The sequence below is a fragment of the Phyllobates terribilis genome, unplaced genomic scaffold, assembly GCF_046119375.1.
Source record: "Phyllobates terribilis strain yellow unplaced genomic scaffold, ASM4611937v1 Scaffold_4__5_contigs__length_816908805, whole genome shotgun sequence".
Classification (NCBI taxonomy): Eukaryota; Metazoa; Chordata; class Amphibia; order Anura; family Dendrobatidae; genus Phyllobates; species Phyllobates terribilis.
In genome coordinates, this window is record NW_027362764.1 from 693,508,080 (window position 1) to 693,528,191 (window position 20,112).

The 20,112-nt window shown below is 43.5% G+C and overlaps 1 protein-coding gene across 1 annotated transcript; it reads left to right on the forward strand.

Moving 5' to 3' along the window:
* The first annotated feature begins 3,100 nt into the window (after positions 1-3,100).
* Positions 3,101-19,685, forward strand: OSGIN2 (oxidative stress induced growth inhibitor family member 2). The gene is made up of 6 exons (XM_073679561.1): positions 3,101-3,274; positions 11,594-11,730; positions 13,218-13,354; positions 13,845-14,036; positions 14,808-14,899; positions 16,162-19,685. Exons 2-6 carry the CDS (start codon positions 11,664-11,666, stop codon positions 17,198-17,200), a joined length of 1,527 nt encoding a protein of 508 aa, XP_073535662.1. The 5' UTR covers positions 3,101-3,274; positions 11,594-11,663; the 3' UTR covers positions 17,201-19,685.
* Positions 19,686-20,112: the final 427 nt, after the last annotated feature.

A 20,112-nucleotide genomic window follows, 5' to 3' on the forward strand; every position in this document is an offset into this window, starting at 1 on the left:
CTTAGTAGAAAGGAGCATGACCTCGTAGAAAGGAACAAGGCTTAGTAGAAAGGGGCATGGCCTCATAGAAAGGAGCAAGTCTTAGCAGAAAGGGGCATGGCCTCATAGAAAGAGGCAAGGCTTAGCAGAAAGGGGCATGGCCTCATAGAAAGGGACAAGGCTTAGCAGAAAGGGGCACGGCCTCATAGAAAGAAGCAAGGCTTAGCAGAAAGGGGCATAGCCTCATAATTAGGGGCAAGGCTTAGCGGGAAGGGGCATGGCCTCATAGAAAGGGACAAGGCTTAGCGGAAAGGGGCATGGCCTCATAGTTCGGGGCAAGTCTTAGTGGAAAGGAGCATGGCCTTATAATAAGGGTCAAGGGTTAGCAGAAAGGGGCATAGCCTTATAATAAGGGTCAAGGATTAGCGGAATGGGGCATGGCCTCATAGAAAAGGGCAAGGCTTAGTGGAAAGGGGCTTGGCCTCATAGAAAGGGACAAGGCTTAGCGGAAAGGGGCATGGCCTCATAGTTCGGGGCAAGTCTTAGTGGAAAGGAGCATGGCCTTATAATAAGGGTCAAGGGTTAGCAGAAAGGGGCATAGCCTCATAATAAGGGTCAAGGCTTAGCGGAAAGGGGCATGGCCTCATAGAAAAGGGCAAGGCTTAGCGGAAAGGGGAATGACCTCATAGATAGGGACAAGGCTTAGCAGAAAGGGTCATGGCCTCATAGAAAGGAGCACTGCTTAGCAGAAAGGGGCATGGCCTCATAGTAAAGGACAAGGCTTAGCGGAAAGGGGCATGGCCTCATAGTAAAGGTCAAGGGTTAGCTGAAAGAGGCATAGCCTCATAATTAAGGGCAAGGCTTAGTGGAAAGGGGCATGGCCTCATAGAAACGGACAAGGCTTAGCGGAAAGGGGCATGGCCTCATAGTAAGGGGCATGGCTTAGCAGAATGGGTCATGGCCTTATAATAAGGGGAAAGGGTTAGCGGAAAAGGGCATAGCCTCATAATAAGAGTCAAGGCTTAGCGGAAAGGGGCATGGTTTAAAATGTGACACTTGGCTCTAAAATTTGGCTCTAATTATTGAGACTTAGTAAGACAACCATGATGAGGTGTAAAATTTATAACATGGTTTAAATATCAGCCAAATATATCTCATCCAGGTTGAATCACTGCTAAATTTTGTACATTTTTAGACTTTGTTTTCTAAGTTTAAGCTGTCTAAAAATTATAATTACGCTGTCTAAAAATTAGGGGTGAACTAGAATACATTTGTGACTTCATGAAAAGGCGCAAATAATGAATCAGATGAACATAAGGAGAAATCCCAAATCTGTCCACAATGGCGAACATAATTTAAAAGAAAATAGGCAAATACATATAAAATAGTCTCTGCAAATCTGAAAACACACAAATACTTTGGACCCAATTCATCTATGCATTTCCTCCAGTTTTTTGGTGTGAATACATCTCAATAAGTGACTTTTGTTTTTCAGACAAATCCATCAACCGATTTGTGCCTTTTTTCAAGTTGTCTTGTGGTTTAGTCAGCTTCCTGGTATTTACGTCTGTGTCGCTTTACTAGATGTTTTAGACAAGATTCATGAAATGCGACTTTTTTAAAAACTCGCATTGTTTGGGGCAACTCTACTCCAGTACCCCCTGAAGTGATATTATGTACGCCAGTTTAAAAGTTGCAATTTTTGAAACATTTTGCAAAATGTGCCACTTTTTACGCTAAGTAGTTGCAAAATTGGGCTGTGTGGGGGTCATTATACTGTGTGGAAGGCTGTGTGGGTACCTTTATATTGTGTGTGTGTGAGGGGCTATCTGGGGCTATTATACAGTATGGGGGTCAATATTCTGTGTGTAGTAGGACTGTGGTGGGCCATTATACAGGGTTGGGGTTATTATACTATGTAGACAGCTGCATGCGGGCCATTATCCTAAGGGGTCACTGTGAACCTCATAATGCATGTGGGGGCCTTATACTATGTGGGAGTACTGTGTTGGGGCCTTCATACTGTGTGTGGGGGACTGTGTTGAACATCATACTGTGTTGAGGTCACTGAAAACCTCATAATGTGTGTGGAAGCCTTATGTTGTGTGGGAGGACAGTGTAGGGGCCGTTATACTTTGTGCTGGGGACTGTGGAGACCATCATACTGTGTTGCTATCACTGGGGACCTCATAATGTGTGTGGGGGCCTCACATTATGTGGGAGGACTGTGTGTTGACCGTCATACTGTGTGTGGGGGACTGTGGAGGACATCAGACTGTGTTGAGGTCACTAAGGTCCTCATAATGTGTGTGAGGGCCTCATTCTATGTGCAGGACTGTGTGTTGTCCCTTCTAATGTGTTTGGGGGTCTCATACTACTGTATGTGTAGGACTGTATGTAGACCAACATACTGTGTGTGGGGTACTGTGGGGGCCATTATACTGTGTTGGGGTCACTAAGGACCTCATAATGCATGTGAGGGCTCATAGTATGTGCAGAGCTGTGTGTTGTCCCTTATACTGTATGTGGGGGACTATGGGGACCATCATATTATATTGGTGTCACTAGGACCTCATAATGTGTATTATAGGTGCATCTTATTGTGTTGGGGGCACTGAGCGGGCATCATACTTTGGTGGGGGGTGTTCTGTAGGGTCATCATACTGTGTGTGGAGGGTACTGTAGAGGAATTCAGTGGGGGCTGTAATAGTGTTTGGGGGGTAGTTTTGTTGGCATCATACCTTATGGACAGGGATGTAACTACAATAGGTGCAGGGGTTGCAATCGCACCTGAGCCTTTGGCTCAAAAAGTCCCTTTGACCTATATGAAAAGCCCAATATTAAATAGTTGCAATAATTGGGGGCCCCGCTGGAGCTTTTGCACTGGGGCACATGAGCTGTAACTTACGCCGCTGTTTATGGGGGCCATGGAATGATTATATTAGTGGGTGGAAATAGACTACAACAATAGAAAAACAGAATTTGTGCCACAAAATTGGAGCAGCAGAGACCATTACATAACGCAGCTGTCTACTCTGAGCCTTCTCTCCCATCACCAGAAGATAGCCCCGCCCCTGACATCTGTCACTGTAGCCCCGCCCCCTCCCGAGCGGCCCTCTCCCCGGCCTCCCGTCACCACGCCCCCTGCTGACCACAGACAGGCATTACAGGCCGGCGCGCTGTGCTCTGCCCTCCCACACATCAGGGCTTTAAATCCTCGGCGCTGTCACCGGGACTGCAGCAGCGGAGGGAGCATGATCCACTGACTGCACCACGAGCGGCGTCTCCTCCGCGGGTGAGTGCGTGGATGAGTGGGCAGCGGGCGGGATGCTGGGGGCGCCCTGCACCTACATGTGCACGCGATGTGCCGGGGCCGGGGATGCAGGAGGATGCGGCTGCTCGATTGCATCAGAAAGCGACTGAGTGAGAGGGAGAGCACCGTGACCCCGGGCTGATGGATGAGACTGGTGGAGGCGGATGAGGTGCAGCACATGTGGAGCTCCGCAGCGCTCTGCTGCATCTGTGCATGTAGTGGCTGGAGGACACCAGCAGTCGAGGGCCAGACTCACACTTTGCAATTAGTATTATAGCTTTTTTCCAGGGGAAATTTGGATCAATTATTATTATTATTATTATTATTTAAAGGGATCCAATCTGCCGGTTGTAACCATAGGTAGTGGTGGTGTGGCTGTGCAGGGGCTTGTCCCCAAATAAAATGGTGCCGATCAGGAGGGATCGCCGCTATCTATAGTGCATGTTCAGCTTAAAGGGAACTGTCAGGTCCTGATTGTCCCCAACTTCTACAGGGAGTGCAGATGCCTTTAATAATGTGATTGATGCCACAGGGTCTGAAGAATTAAAGGGAACCGGTCACCAAGTTTTCCCCATATAAAGTAGGGGCATCTCTTTTCCTGCACTAGTCTCTCTGATCTTCTGATCGCACCAACCAGCATACAATATTCCTCATGGTAGGACTGCTATGCAGGCTGTCAATCACACCCAGGATTAGAAGATTTAAGGCAGGAGGATGCGATTTCCAACCGGACTAGTCCTTCATCATGTGATGCTGCAGATTAAAACTTCATTCCTGGAACCCTGCAGTGTCAGTAATCACAGAGACCACCATATTAGAATACAGAGATCTGCTCCCATACCTCTATAGTAACGGTGAGGGAGAAGTTTGGGGGGCCTGACAGGTTTCCTTTATAGCAGGACCAGTAGATTTTCGAAAATGTCAGGACTGTGCAGATGAGACCAGCAGGAGGTCATGGAAGAAGAGGAAGGCTAGACTGGTGTGGAGCAGGTGAAACCAGAGACTCTCTGCGTGAATTATCAATAGGGATATTGGATAAATAGTGTCCCCTGTGTGTCCTACTAGACACCCCCCCCCCCCTATTTCAGTGTCCCAAACTAGACAACCCCCCCATCCGAACTCAGTAACTCGGTGTCTCCCGTGTGCCGTAGTAGACCACCTAACTGAACATGGTCTCTGATATTGCACTGTAAAATCAGAGGGTGTGTAGACTTTTGTAAGACTTTTTTCATTACTTCAATACAGATGAGAAAATATAAGCAATTTCACAAATTCTCTTGATGTTTTGTGTGCACAGCTCCTTATCAGAACTGTATAGATCTATTCTCAAATAAAACTCTTCGATCCTGCAGCCATATTCTCCTCCATCTGCCTTTCTATTATTGGGCAGCACGGTGGCTCGGTGGTTAGCCGTAACCTGCAGCGCTGGGGTCCTGGGTACAAATCCCACCAAGGACAACATCTGCAAGGAGTTTGTATGTTCTCCCCGTGTTTGTGTGGGTTTCCTCCCACACTCCAAAGACATACTGATAGGGAATCTAGCTTGTGAGCCCCAATGGGGACAGTGATGATGTATGCACAACACTGTGGAATATGATGGTGCTAGATTAATGAGTAAAATAAATCCTGAACATTGGACAGGTATAGGACTGTGGGTTCTGACTACACAAGGTTTATTTTGTTGACGGTGTTCATGGAGATAAATGGGGAGACACAAGTAAGTATTGGTGGTCCTCAGGGTTTGAGGGTCACTCTGCGGCATTAGAAACCCTGCAGAAATATATCTATATACCGACCATTCCAATGAAATTAAAGCGGCCGGGTCCACAAAGTGACTTTCGTATTTTAGCAGTGGCTCCTGACTTTTGCTGGTAGAGGAGAGTTATGAATGGGGGAGGTCTGGGATGAAAAGCGTCAGTCGTCCATTTGTAGCCTCAGGATGTATATATTCTGCATTTACTATTCATACCTGGTGGAAACTTCTTCTAGCCGGTCAGATGAATAGTAAATATGTGGCGCTGCGCTGACTTGTGAATCGCACGTTTGTGTCCGGGGCTGTTTATTTGCATTGGCGGAGCAGTGACGTCTGTGGTTTGTTCTGTATATGACGGCGTGCGCCAATGCAGTCATTGCTGCTAGTGAAGAATACGCTACCGTGCCAGTGCTCCATACGAGGGCACACAGCGTGCTGTTGTGTCCACAATTCATTGCCAGCTCACCGATCACGTTTATACGTCGGGGCTCATGAACCTCGCCACGTTCCAGGAGCAATGAATAATTATCAAAGGAAAATTGCTCCTACTCGTCAGAAAAGCAATACAGCAACCAACATGACACCAACTCTGCCAACACGTATTTCCGGCCGATGGCCACCAACACCGGGGGTGCAGGACCCCGACCGATCAGACATTGATGACCTATCCTAAGGATAAGCCAACCTCTTTAATGCTATAATATATGTAATCAAAGAATCCTGAGCATTGATCAAACCTGCACCAGGAGTATAATTAGCAAATTTATCTTTTGCTTAGGACCCTCATCTGTGCTCCGCTGGATCCGGCTAATCCCCTACCCCCTTTTACATAGCTGCCCTGTAACAAGTTCATGAAAATATCCAAGTTGAAGAATCCTTAATGTACAATGTAATCGGAGTGATTCATGTAATACATGACTCACGAAAGAATGACACATCTGCCGGCTCCTCGTATCATAGCTACAACAACAAACTGCAAAACTAGACAAAGTGGATGTGAGAAGATGAAGAAATGGATCTGCATAATCTTCTAAAGACCAGACTTTACTGGTATAAGTAGTAGCTATGCCAAGTTCCAGGAAAAAAACAGACTAGTAGGGCACAAGAGCCTTTTGTCTCTGACTAGTTTGCATGCAATTTTTGTGGCAGGTATATATGTGGGTTTTTTTTTTTTTTTTTTTTTTTTGTTTTGGTTAGCCAAACTTTAGAAATGGATTTAAAGGATCAGCCTTTCCTTTATAATATACCTTCTGTCAGAATTTTATTCCTTGATTTGGCTCAAAATCTGTCACCACCTTTGCATGTGTTTGAAGGCTGAAGAGCTGCGGTAAATGGATCATGGTTTGTGGTTGTGACCTTAAAGTTAAAGGGGTATTCCTGTCTCGAAGATCCTGTCCCAATGTTTAGTAGATGTAATAATAATAATATAAGCAAATACCTCCAGTTAGAAATGTGTAGTTTTTCTTATTCGCTATGTCCCTTTCCTCATGTGCAGGCATTGCAGGACCTTAGGTATCCATGGTTACGACCACTGATCAAGTGACAGCTAGTTGTTAGTGGTTGTAACCATGGATACCTAAGGGCCTGCACATGAGGAAAGAGACATAGCGAATCAGAAAAAATATACTATATTTCTAATTGGAGGTACAGTACAGACCAAAAGTTTGGACACACCTTCGCATTTAAAGATTTTTCTGTATTTTCATGACTTTGAAAATTGTACATTCACACTGAAGGCATCAAAACTATGAATTAACACATGTAGAATTATATACTTAACAAAAAAGTGTGAAACAACTGAAAATATGTCTTATATTCTAGGTTCTTCAAAGTAGCCACCTTTTGCTTTGATGACTGCTTTGAACACTCTTGGCATTCTCTTGATGAGCTACAAGAGGTAGTCACTGGAAATGGTCTTCCAACAATCTTGAAGGAGTTCCCAAAGATGCTTAGCACTTGTTGGCCCTTTTGCCTTCACTCTGCGGTCCAGCTCACCCCAAACCATCTCGATTGGGTTCAGGTCTGGTGACTGTGGAGGCCAGATCATCTGGTGTAGCACCCCATCACTCTCCTCCTTAGTCAAATAGCCCTTACACAGCCTGGAGGTGTGTTTGGGGTCATTGTCCTGTTGAAAAATAAATGATGGTCCAACTAAACGCAAACCGGATGGAATAGCACTCAGCTGCAAGATGCTGTGGTAGCCATGCGCGTTCAGTATGCCTTCAATTTTGAATAAATCCCCAACAGTGTCACCAGCAAACCACCCCCACACCATCACACCTCCTCCTCCATGCTTCTCGCTGGGAACCAGGCATGTAGAGTCCATCCGTTCACCTTTTCTGCGTCGCACAAAGACACGGTGGTTGGAACCAAAGATCTCAAATTTGGACTCATCAGACCAAAGCACAGATTTCCACTGGTCTAATGTCCATTCCTTGTGTTCTTTAGCCCAAACAAGTCTCTTCTGCTTGTTGCCTGTCCTTAGCAGTGGTTTCCTAGCAGCTATTTTACCATGAAGGCCTGGTGCACAAAGTCTCCTCTTAACAGTTATTGTAGAGATGTGTCTGCTGCTAGAACTCTGTGTGGCATTGACCTGGTCTCTAATCTGAGCTGCTGTTAACCTGCGATTTCTGAGGCTGGTGGCTCGGATAAACTTATCCTCAGAAGCAGAGGTGACTCTTGGTCTTCCTTTCCTGGGGTGGTCCTCATGTGAGCCAGTTTCTTTGTAGTGCTTGATGGTTTTTGCAACTGCACTTGGGGACACTTTCAAAGTTTGCCCAATTTTTCAGACTGACTGACCTTCATTTCTTAAAGTAATGATGGCCACTTGTTTTTCTTTACTTAGCTGCTTTTTTCTTGCCATAATACAAATTCTAAACACTCTATTCAGTAGGACTATCAGCTGTGTATCCACCTGACTTCTGCACAACACAACTGATGGTCCCAACCCCATTTATAAGGCAAGAAATCCCACTTATTAAACCTGACAGGGCACACCTGTGAAGTGAAAACCATTTCTGGTGACTACCTCTTGAAGCTCATCAAGAGAATGCCAAGAGTGTGCAAAGCAGTCATCAAAGCAAAAGGTGGCTACTTTGAAGAACCTAGAATATAAGACATATTTTCAGTTGTTTCACACTTTTTTGTTAAGTATATAATTCCACATGTGTTAATTCATAGTTTTGATGCCTTCAGTGTGAATGTACAATTTTCAAAGTCATGAAAATACAGACAAATCTTTAAATGAGAAGGTGTGTCCAAACTTTTGGTCTGTACTGTATTTTCTTAAATAATAATAATATTATTACATCTACTACTTATTGGGATAGGATCTTCGGATGGGAATACCCACAAAAAATGCAGCGTCTTACAGTTCCAGCAAAGTGGTTGGGATTTACAGAAATCTCCGACCCGCTGTGCTTTTCTTTTCCTTTTTACGCAGTGTAAACTGACCAGCGTTTGAGATCTGAAACATGTCACTTTGTCTTGCGGGTACGCTTGGTTTTATGTGCAGATTTTCCCCATAGACTTGTATGTGGAAAATCCACAAGTAATAAAAATACTTGTGTCTGTTTAGTGCAGAACCACTCTATTAATACAGTGACGCATGCATTCTTTAAAGTTGGTTTTTTTTTTTTTTTTTTTTTTTGTCAAAGTCTAAAAAAACAAAACAAAGCAGCTTTATTTAAAACCTGCCATATTAAAAAAGAGGGAAAAACCGAAGCGTCACTGCAATGAAAGAAATGCAAATTATGTAATTTACCTAATGGGTGCAGAAATCTGCAACCTCAATACTCACTGAATGCTCATCGTGGGAACTTAGCCTAACAGTTTTGTGACTTGAGTGTCCCTCAAAAGATATCAAGGCATCGGATGTTGGAAATTGTCTGCTGGTCCAAGGTAAAGCATTCCAGAGCGTAGGTGCAGCTCAAGATAAATTTTACAGATGAGCATATAGGGCTATAACCAGATGGCTTCTTGGCTGCAAATGAAAGGTTTGATAACCGTAATGAGAGAGCTGTAGGAGCGCGTAGGATAGTGAAATGTGTTGTGTTTTACACCACAGACCTGTAATGTGAAGGCAGTCATTAGTACGACCATTAGACAGCACCGTCTTGTATCTACCTATCTATAACATGGGTCTAATCCAGGAGTAGTTACTGTTATTCCTTACTCATTTACACCTGTGAGGACAGGTTTCTGTTCACAGTAGCACCATAACTTTCATTTATTACAGAGGCTATGACATTATGATGGCTCTGTTGTCTGATAGATCTGAACGGAGGATGTGCGGAGATCTTCAGCTTTCTCTCTTTCCAATGGCTTCTGTACAAGAGCTGGTTAACTTATTGCTTCCTTCTGAATCCAAGCCAGCAGCTCCATTGCCTCGATGATTGTAAAGTCCTGGTGGTGCTGCTCCAAAATGAATGCTCTACTAATTAAAATAACAATGCGGGGATTTTGTAGGTCACATCTTGCAGAAGGTTTACAGGAATATATGCTGCCAAAGGACTGCACCCTCCTCTCCCCATTGCTGGGGGTCGCTGCAAAAACTCCTTGTTGTTTGTACTACTAAAAGCAGCAAATCTGGATACCCCAATAGAGTGTGTGTGTATGTATGTGTATGTGTGTGTGTGTGTGTGTGTGTGTGTATATATATATATATATATATATATATATATATATATATATATCGCTCTCTTACAATTTATTAAAGACATTTGGTGCCAATCCTGTTGGCATGAACAGGCCAGAACATCTGCTCTTGCACCTCGCTGTTGGTATTCTGCGTTTGGTGGCCGGATGCCTCCGCGTAGTGCCGTGTCTGATCACTTTCCACCTCGCCATCCATTGCCTATTGCTGTCATATAGGGTCCTGCAGAGGTCTCTGTTAGCTGCCTTTTGCCTGCTGTGGGCACAGCTTGTGTAGGAGCCAGCTACATTACAAGGCCATTCTGTGTAGTCCTGCAATGATTACTAGTGAGGAGGAATCCTGCTGTGACTACTGGGGCAGTGAGGTTGTCCTCAGATTATTCACAAAGTGCTGGCGAGGGCACATGCCTGCAGTGCGTGCATTGCTTGTCAGCCATGTTGTGCGGTCCTATCCCCAGTGTCTCTCGACTCCTAACTTGTGGCTTTGGCCTTTAGTCTTGGCTACATCAGTCATGTCTTATACCCGGTCTAATCCTAGCGGCTCTTGTGTACTCCCCTCCTCCGCCTTGTGAAGAGGTAAAATTACAAATCCAGCTCTTCATGAATCTCCTTGGCCTGTTATTAGTTTTACTCCCCAAAGACAGATTTATTTTTATCCTCCATCTTTGCGCTTGTGCATTCGCGTTCTGTTCAGCAAAATATCTTGGAGCTCTGCCAGATTCCCAGCTCTCCGCCGAGACCAGAATCGCACAAAAACTTACTTTCATTTATTCCTTTACTCATGTGACAAGTCAAAGTCTTCAAGGACAATGATGTCTACATCCCAAGTTTTTTTTTTTTTTTTTTTTTCTTTCTTCTTCCAGATACTTCATTATACCGACTTTAGAGCCTCTGTGTAATGTATATGTTGGGGGATGTTACCCCCTTAACATCTGTGTAAATAGAGTATTGATTTATTATCTATTTTTTTTTTCTCTGAGATTTACATGCCTGCTGTTTCTGAAACTTGACTACAGCATGCTCTTCTCTACTTTGCTTATTGAAGGAAATCTGTCACACCTCACATATGGACATGTAGGTCTTTGAAATGTATATCCATTGACACCTTTATCTCTTCTATCTGTTGCTGCATTCCCAAGAAATTACCTATACAAATGAGGTGTTAAGTGCTCTGGGTGAGACAGACCACTTAACTATCCTGTCTCTTTAGCATATTTCCCAGTACCAACCTATTTAGTAAATTGATAGCTCATTGTCTATGTGAGATCAGGAACCAGGCAAGGAAATTAGACAGTGAGCTATTAATCAAGGTAAAGAGGCTGGTGCTGGGCGGTGAAACATCCTTGGGATGCAAAGGATAGTTCAGTGCTCTTGGCGTGACAGAGCACTGAAAACCTAATTTGCATATGAATGAAAATGCTAATTACTCAGAATGGCTGCAACAGATATAAGATATAAAGATATCAATAGATTTGCATTTCCAAGTCCTGCATGCCCATTTATGCAGTTTGGAGAGGAGGGGAGTTTGATCTTGCTGACAGATTCCCTGTATATGTATATTACTACTGTTTTACTTTTTTCTATTACCTCGTTTCCAAAATGTTAATGACAGTGTGCAGTACTCTGCTCCATATACCTGGCACTCCCACCTTGTCCCGGCACTGACGTCTGCAGTTGTACTCCACAGAGAAGAGCTACTTTGTAGATGAGGAGTAAGAAGTGGAATTCTACAGTCACTTGGCAAGAATATTAACTCCTCTGTCTCCTGGATCATGGATGAAAGCCTGGGGTGGAGAGGTGTAAAATATAACTTTATAAAGTATATGTGATGGTTTGTGTGAGAAAATAACAATTTCAAGGTTTTGATTTTATTTATCTTTTTTCTTCTTCTCCAGCATCGGCCCTGACCGGAGACAGTTGACTGGGTAGTTTGGAACTACAGCAACAATATTACACCCGGTAGTGATGCCTTTAGCTGAAGAAAACCCCCTCTCAAGAGACCCTCCACTAATTCTTCCAGTGGTTATCATAGGTATGTGAAATCAAACATCCTTATCATTTTTGCATCCATATGAAATTTGGTCAGTGAAGCATCCAAATGGCAAATTCTCCATAATTGCTTCAGCTCCATCATAGTTTCATATTTTTTAAGGTTGAAGGTAGATACAATTCCATTGTGTTCAACCTATAATGTAACATGTTGATCCAGAAGAAGGCAAAAACCCCATGAGGCAGATGCTAATTGTCCCATATTAGGGGAAAAATCCCTTACCGACTCCACATACGGTATCAGATTAGTTCCCTGGAACAGAATTTAGCGTCCATAACCTGTATTATATTTTTCTAAAAAGGCATCCTGGCTCTCCTTGTAAATTTTTTTTGTTTTGTGACTCAATCATTACAGTACCATGTGGCTGAGAGCGCCATAGTCTCCCTGCTCTTACAGTTAAGAATCGCCTTCTGTGATTAGGAATAAACCATCTTTCCTGTAGAGGAAGCTCCCTTGTCACCGTCGCAGGCCTAGGTATAATAAAAGATCTACTATTTGTACATTGTAATAAGATCGCCCATAAGCCTTAGTTTTTTTTAAACTGAATAACCCCTAGTTTGATAACCTGTCTTGGTACTGCAGTCCACCCGTTGGCTTAATAACTTTGGTCGCTCTTCTTATACACTCGAGTCCAAAATTGTACACAGTACTCAAAGTGTGGCTGCATAAGTTCCTTTCATGACAATCTATGCCTCTTTTAATGCATCCTATGATTTTATTATCCTTGGCAGCAGCCGCCTGGCATTGGTCACTAAAGTTTAGTTTACCATAAATCCCTCTGATTTTTAAATTATTTTCTGTGTTTACCCTGCAGAGTTTAGTATCTGTAAATATTGAAATTCCATTCTGTATGTCCTCTACAAGGTTATTAATACATGTTAAAAAGAAGAGGGCCCAATACTGACCCATGTGGTACCCCACTGTTAATTTTGATCCAGAGTGTGATTCACTTATAACCACCCTCTGTTTCCCATCACTGAGCCAACTGTTAACCCAATTAAACCTATTTCTCCCCCAGTCTCATTGCTCGGGGGGGTGTATGCTATGTTTGTCAACTTTAATATTGCTGAGGTGACATTGTACGTCTTTGAGTTAAGCAGGTAACATGTAATGGAGAATTTATGGTATCCCTGATCATGTCCCCTCTCAGTGGATTTTCTTGTGTAAATACTGTAGATATTTGCTAAATTCTGCCTTTATACTACAATACTAAAGCAGTGCAAATTTGTCAACCATCCTGCAAATGGTCCATGTTTCATAATACTGATATTGTGTACTGTAGGTGCCAGCTTATCGTTGCCCTAAGCTAATTGTCACCATCAGTGGGCCATGTTGATGTGCCATGTACATCGTGCTCTCCACAAGTCATATCAGTCCGCTCGAACCTTCTGTCAGGAACAGCTGGTGCGATGTAGAGTGGAAAATCTATACCGCCGGTACTAACGTGACATATGTATTTTCCATTGCAGGAAATGGACCATCTGGAATCTGCTTGTCTTACATGTTGTCTGGATACAGACCATATCTCTCTCCTGAAGCTCTACATCCGAATCCTATATTGCACAGCAAGCTAGAAGAGGCCCGGCATCTTTCTATTCCGGAGCAGGTAGAGCCATTTATGACAGTCACACCTGGGGTACACAACCTATACACTTGTATATTGAAATCCTCCTTTTTAGTGGATGTGGGTTGCTTGTCTATAGTATACTTTTTATTTAAAGGGTGTCTGTCATCAAAAATTGACTGTTCAAACTAAGCACAGGCACTTGGTGCACTCTTGGCGTGGCCAACTGTTTAGTGCACCTTCCCACTGTTCTCCGACTCCAATAAGGCCAAAGAGGATGGCGGAGACAAATGCAAAATATGTAGGTGGGAAAGTGCATTGAACAGGTTGGTCACACCAAGGGTGCACTGAGCGCCTGTGCTTGGTTTGAACAGTCATTTTGTGGTGGCAGACTCCTTTTCAATATCTGATATATTTCAAAGAAAATTGAGAGATTTGTGGTCTGTTTTACATTTTCAGTAACCAAAATCTGTTTTTTTTGGGGTCTTCAGTACTTGCTGTTTATCCTCCTATGTTGTCTGTTCCATTGCAGGATTTGGAATACTTGTCGGAAGGATTGGAGGGTCGCTCATCTAACCCTGTTGCCGTATTGTTTGACACACTCCTGCACCCAAATGCTGATTTTGGGTATGATTACCCATCTGTTCTGCAATGGAAGTTGGAGCAAGAACACTATATTCCTCATATAGTACTAGGGAAGGGCCCCCCAGGTGGAGCCTGGCATGTGAGTATCAGTTATTCCGTGTATGGATATGCCATATGAAGGCCAGTCTTAATTGGTTCTGTTCTCCAGGTGTTGAAAGGAAGGAGAGATACATTAAATAGGTGTTTTGGAGATGGTTCAGGCTAAAATACCCATCACCTATCCACTAGATTAGAGATAAATGCTAGATTATTAATGTGGGACCCCGGTCAGGAGGAGTTGAGTAGAGCAGAGGTCAAGCATGTGCCCTTCTGCTCCAGTCATTATTTATGGCCCTGACCGATGAAGCTTAGCGCTCTGTCCACAACTGATCTAGCCGTTTTCACCTATCCAGAGGATGGCTGGGAGATCCTTCAGCCTGGAATGGTGTTTTAAAGAGAATCTATCAGTGGGATTAACCCTCCTAATGCATCTATAGGGTATGTAGGAGAGTGGGCTGTCAGTCATTACATGTCTCACACATTTAACACCTCTTTTCATTTAAAATCTCTGGAAGATCTAGATCTGGCCTATAGATCTTTAACGGCTCATTTACTTATTAAGGAAAAAAAAAAACATGGATTTCTCTGGAATAAGACATCGGATCACAGGTATCATTTTATTCAGATTCCTATGACCTGCGTGTCTATATGGAGGGTAGATCCTACTGACCTATTCCCTTTAAGTATTAAGCCATAGGAAGCAAAGTCTTGTAATAGATCAGTGGTTACAACAGAGTTTAAACGGTACAATGAAATACTTCCTTCACTAGAAAGTCCACTATTACTATTATTGTGTATCTCATTCTTTCAGGATATGGAAGGGTCCATTTTGACTCTCAGCCTTGGTGATTGGATGGAGCTACCTGGCCTAAAGTTTAAAGACTGGGCCATGGGTAAGAGAAGGTGAGTGCAAGCTCCTGTGTGAAGTCCTAATATGGTTCAGGCGCAACAGAAGACCACAATGCTATTCTGTTCAGTTTCAGTCATATCTGCTTGCTCCATATTTTGTACTTTTCATGTTTTGTGCCCCAATGAAAAATGCATGGCTGTGCTAGAAGGTAGATCTCCATTGTTACCTGAGCATTGCAAATTGCTAGCCTTTGCCCATAACTCTCACAATGGAAATATAAAGTCTAATATGCCACGAGTGCACCAATAGTTTATAGTGAAAGGTGCACTTGTTTTTTTTGGGTGGTGGGGGAGGGGTGGTTGAAGATGGCGGTTTGGGGTCATTCGGGACTATACAACTGATGACCTATCCATATGATAATTCATCAGTGTGTGTTTTGTGTCAGACTGTCAGTACAGAGTGACTATACCAGCTAAGTACAGGAGTTCGGTGCACCCTTGACGTGGCCATACATATAAGCGCACCTTCCCATCTGCTTCATTTCCATCTATCTCCGCCTTTCTCTTGCTTTTATGAAGCCAGAGCGGTCAATCAAATCACCTGTCATGTGAAAAAATGCTGTTAATCTGCGGGTTAATAGTGCTCTGAACCTGCCCGCACTTAGACCCCCACTGTCGGGAGGAAATTAACTGTATTCCACCTGGCGGCGTTCTCGCTTGTCACAGGGGTGGCTCCCACGCGGCTTCAGTCATGGCTCTGTGTATAGAGAGTGGTGGCTGTAACCGTGCCCCTGGCCCTGACTGACAGCCGGCCCTAATGCTGATCTTGCTGTCAGTCAGTGTGGGGGACGCGGTTACATCCGCCACTCGATACACAGAGCGGCGACTGAAACTGCTCCAGCGCTGCCCCCTTGGCGGATCCCCGAATGCTGCTGGGAGGAATAAAGTTAATTTCATCCTGGCAGCGGTATTAACCTGCAGGTTAGTAGCAATTTTTTTTTTTTTTTTTGTGACAGGTTCACTTTAAATGTTTGGCCACACCATGATGCACCGAGCGCCTGTACTTTATCCGCACAAAATGACTGTTCAGAGTCCCTTTAAGCTATTTACACGGCAGAGTCCAGCAGCGCCTCTCATGGTTTAGAGACCGCTGTTGGGTACTGCACCCTTGTTCCTATTCAACAATAGAGTAATGGATAAGTACATCACCAATGCTTTTCCATGTTCCCATAGTGATGAGGAATGGTTTCTATAGGTGATAATGCTGCCATCTTTGTAATTATCTACTATATATATTATCTTTTTTCCCCATGTAGAAATATAAAGAGTGACCGGGCGACACCAGCAGAAGTTGCATCCTATTACAAACATTACGTAAAACTTATGGGAATTCAGAGAAACTTTATAGACAACACTTTCATCACTTCTGTGGTGCGGCCTTACTGGGAAGCAGACGGTTCTGGAAGCCACGATTCTGAAAATGTTCCAAGTGAAGAAACTTGTGTTGATAAAGAAAATGAAGATGTTCTCAAGAAGAACTGGGAAATTCATGGTTATCGGAAGGCGGCCGATGGTTCTCATCAGCCCTTCTGTCTCTTTGCGGAAAGTCTTGTTCTTGCTACTGGAACATTTGATGCCCCAGCTCGGCTTGAAGTCCATGGAGAGAACCTTCCTTATGTTTCACATTCAATTGCTGAATTCGAAGATGCTGTAGGGAAAGGACGGCTGAGCGGAGCGGTAGATCCGGTCCTTATTGTGGGAGCCGGGCTGACTGCAGCTGATGCTGTTTTATGCGCCCACAACAATAATATTCCAGTAATTCATGCTTTCCGAAGAAGACTCAACGATCCAAATCTAATTTTTAAACAATTGCCAAAAAAACTGTACCCAGAGTACCACAAGGTGTATCATATGATGTGTACACAAGTCTCTTCCGCTGCTTCCAACCAGTACCCATCTTATACAAGTTATCCTGAGCACTTTGTACTTTCTTTCAAGCCAGACATGAAGTGTGTCCTTCAGAGTAGTGGACTGAAGAAGGTCGTCAAGATATCTATGGCTTTAGTCTTGATCGGATCACATCCAAACCTCTTTTTCTTAAAAGAACAAGGTCGGAGTTTAGGGCAAGACCCCAATGAGCTGATCACATGTAAAGGCAACCCTGTTGAAATTGATCCATACACATATGAATCTTGTAAGGAACCAAATCTGTTTGCTCTTGGACCTCTAGTTGGGGACAACTTCATTAGGTTTCTGAAAGGTGGACCACTTGCCATAACTCGATGTCTAGAAGTGAGACAGAAGAAAACGCGTCATCGAATGGTGGAAGGTGGTAGTGAGGATGGGGTGTCATGAAGTGCTACTTTCTGTCTTCTGATGCATTTCCCTATTCCCCCTTTCATGATCTGCCACCTTGCAGATGCCTTCAGTATGTGTTTTTGCACAGTGCAATGTATTTCGTAATCCATGGCGAGACTGAAACAAAGTGCTGCTTTTGTAGAAGAGCCAGTCTACCTTAGAGGACAAACCAGATTTTATAATGTCCTATGTCTTTAGCTCTTGTTTAGCCAGATATATTTACATACTGATGATTTTTTTTTTTTGTCCCATATTTTCGTTGTTTATGGCATGTTGTAAATTTTATCTGTCGCAGTTCAGTGTTATTGGGCTGTACATAGCGATGGAAGTTTGTGCTTCCTTCATATGAGAGTTATATAGTGTCCCACAGTGCTACCTGTTCTTTTACTGGAGAAAAATGGGAACCACTGTCATTCCTGATACAGTTTAGTTTATTGACTAAGGATACATTAAAGGGGATCTGTCAGCAGGTTTTTGCTACCTTATCTGAGAGCAGCTTGAAGAAGGGAAAGAGAAGCTGAATCCAACGATGTATCACTTAGATTACTGGGTGCAGCCCTTCTGACACAATCAGATTTTAGATTTAGCAATACAGCAGAGCTGAGGAAACTAACCCCGCCCACAGCAGGCTCTGTCTATACAATGTCCATACACAGTGAATGGCCTATCACATGAGGGGGTGTGTCCGACTAGCATGCACTCACTAAAGATAAGCTCCTGGTGCTAAAACAATCATTGCAAGCAAACAAAACCACAGAGCTTGATAAGAGAGGCATAGCTGAAATCTGTGTTTTCACCCCTACTTTATGCCCTCTTCAAATTACATAGCAAAAAACTGCTGACACTCCCTTTTAAGTACATTGATGTACAGCTCGACTCTGCCAAATGGAGGACGGAGGGATATTGAAGTGCTCTTATCAAGGTTCTAACTCCGCTTTATGTAATTCTACTACAGTCAAGTACTGGGGCATGATTTGGGTCCATATCTCTGTACAGAATACATATTGGATGAAAGTCAGCTGGATCTGATGTGTAAGAGGTCCTCCTGACTCGTCCCTGTCCGGGGGGATGGAAGTATTGGCCAGTAAGAATATAAACGCTTGATCTTTATATTTTCAGAGAAGATGAGGTGGCCAGCAGTGGCTTTCTTCTCTCGCCTCAATGAAAGCTTGGCTGCGCTCATGTGTTGGCGGGGTGGGCGTTGGGAAAAAGATGTTTGACAGCCATCTCCTGTAATGCAAAATGTATCAAGACTAAAGCTGGTCACAATCATAAGACGTTCATATATAATCTCAACCATGTCCTTTAATAGACCAAATGCCCTAGAAATGAAAGCAGAACATTGTGACTCTCACATTCCTCAGAGCGGGCAATGGTATTTTTTTAGAAAGTAAGGTCTCTAAAGAGGATAAGGGTCTATATACTCAGTAATTGACCCTGTGCAAGTACACAAGTACCCCTTTTAATTAAAACCTTACATTATTGTGCTCTGTAGGTTTGAAGAATGTATGGGAATTAAGGTGGATGTATATAAAAGGGTTTGGCAGGAGAGTCTTCAGTCAGACTTGTGAATTCTCACTGCGCGTGGTCAGGATTCCGTGGTACTGGGAACACGAGTATGCGAGATGTGGGCTTCCGGCCACGTTCCGACTAGACGCGTCCAGCCTCGCTCAGTTCTCTTGTATTGAGTGAGGCCATGCACATCTAGTCAGAATGTGGCCGGGAATATGCATATTGCATACTTGCGGTAACATGACTGCCCGCTCATGGCACCGGAGAATTCTGCCATTGCGCAGTGAGGATTCACAAGTCTGCAGTAAAAGAGTGACTGCAGACATCCATTCACAAAGTTCATGCATGTAAAGGAGATTGCTAAATGGCAATTGTCAAGCTGCTTCTAAAGGGTTGACCTTGAATCCTAGTTATGCCCCCAATTTGTACATGACACTAATTCAGTAGTTACTGCCAAAAGTATTCCTGGAGCCCTGAAATGTATCCTTTGTCATTTAAAGGGACTTTGTCAGCACAGAATGACTGTTCAAACAAAGTACACGCGTTCAGTGCACCCTTGGTGTGGCCAAACACTGAGGTGCACCTTCTCTCCTACTTGTTTTCTATCTATCTAGCCCCTCTTTGGCTCTATAAAGCCAGAGCTGCCAAAGAAAATGGGGGTTGGGAGAAGCGAGACTGTTATGGTGTGCTGATCTGTTTAGCCACACTAAGGGTGCACAGAGTGCCTGTACTTGGTTTGAACAGTCATTATATGCTTAGAGTCCCTTTATAGCTTTCAACCGTTATGCCACCGATAAATGCCACATCCACACTGGAGGGGGGAAAAAATAGTAACTTGTATTTAATAAGTGCCTCACGGCCAGGGAAGTGCCCTATTATTGCCAATCCTAATATACAGTCATCCCCATATATATCTGGACAGAGACAACATTTTTCTAATTTTGGTTCTAGACATTACCACAATGAATTTTAAACAAAACAATTCAGATGCAGTTGAAGTTCAAACTTTCAGCTTTCATTTGAGGGTATCCACATTAAAATTGGATGAAGGGTTTAGGAGTTTCAGCTCCTTAACATGTGCCACCCTGTTTTTAAAGGGACTAAAAGTAATTGGACAGATTAAGTAATTGTAAATAAAATGTTCATTTCTAGTACTTGGTTGAAAACCCTTTGTTGGCAATGACTGCCTGGAGTCTTGAACTCATGGACATCACCAGACGCTGTGTTTCCTCCTTTTGATGCTCTGCCAGGCCTTCACTGCGGTGGTTTTCAGTTGCTGTTTGTGGGCCTTTCTGTCTGAAGTTTAGTCTTTAACAAGTGAAATGCATGCTCAATTGGGTTGAGATCAAGTGACTGACTTGGCCATTCAAGAATATTCCACTTCTTTGCTTTAATAA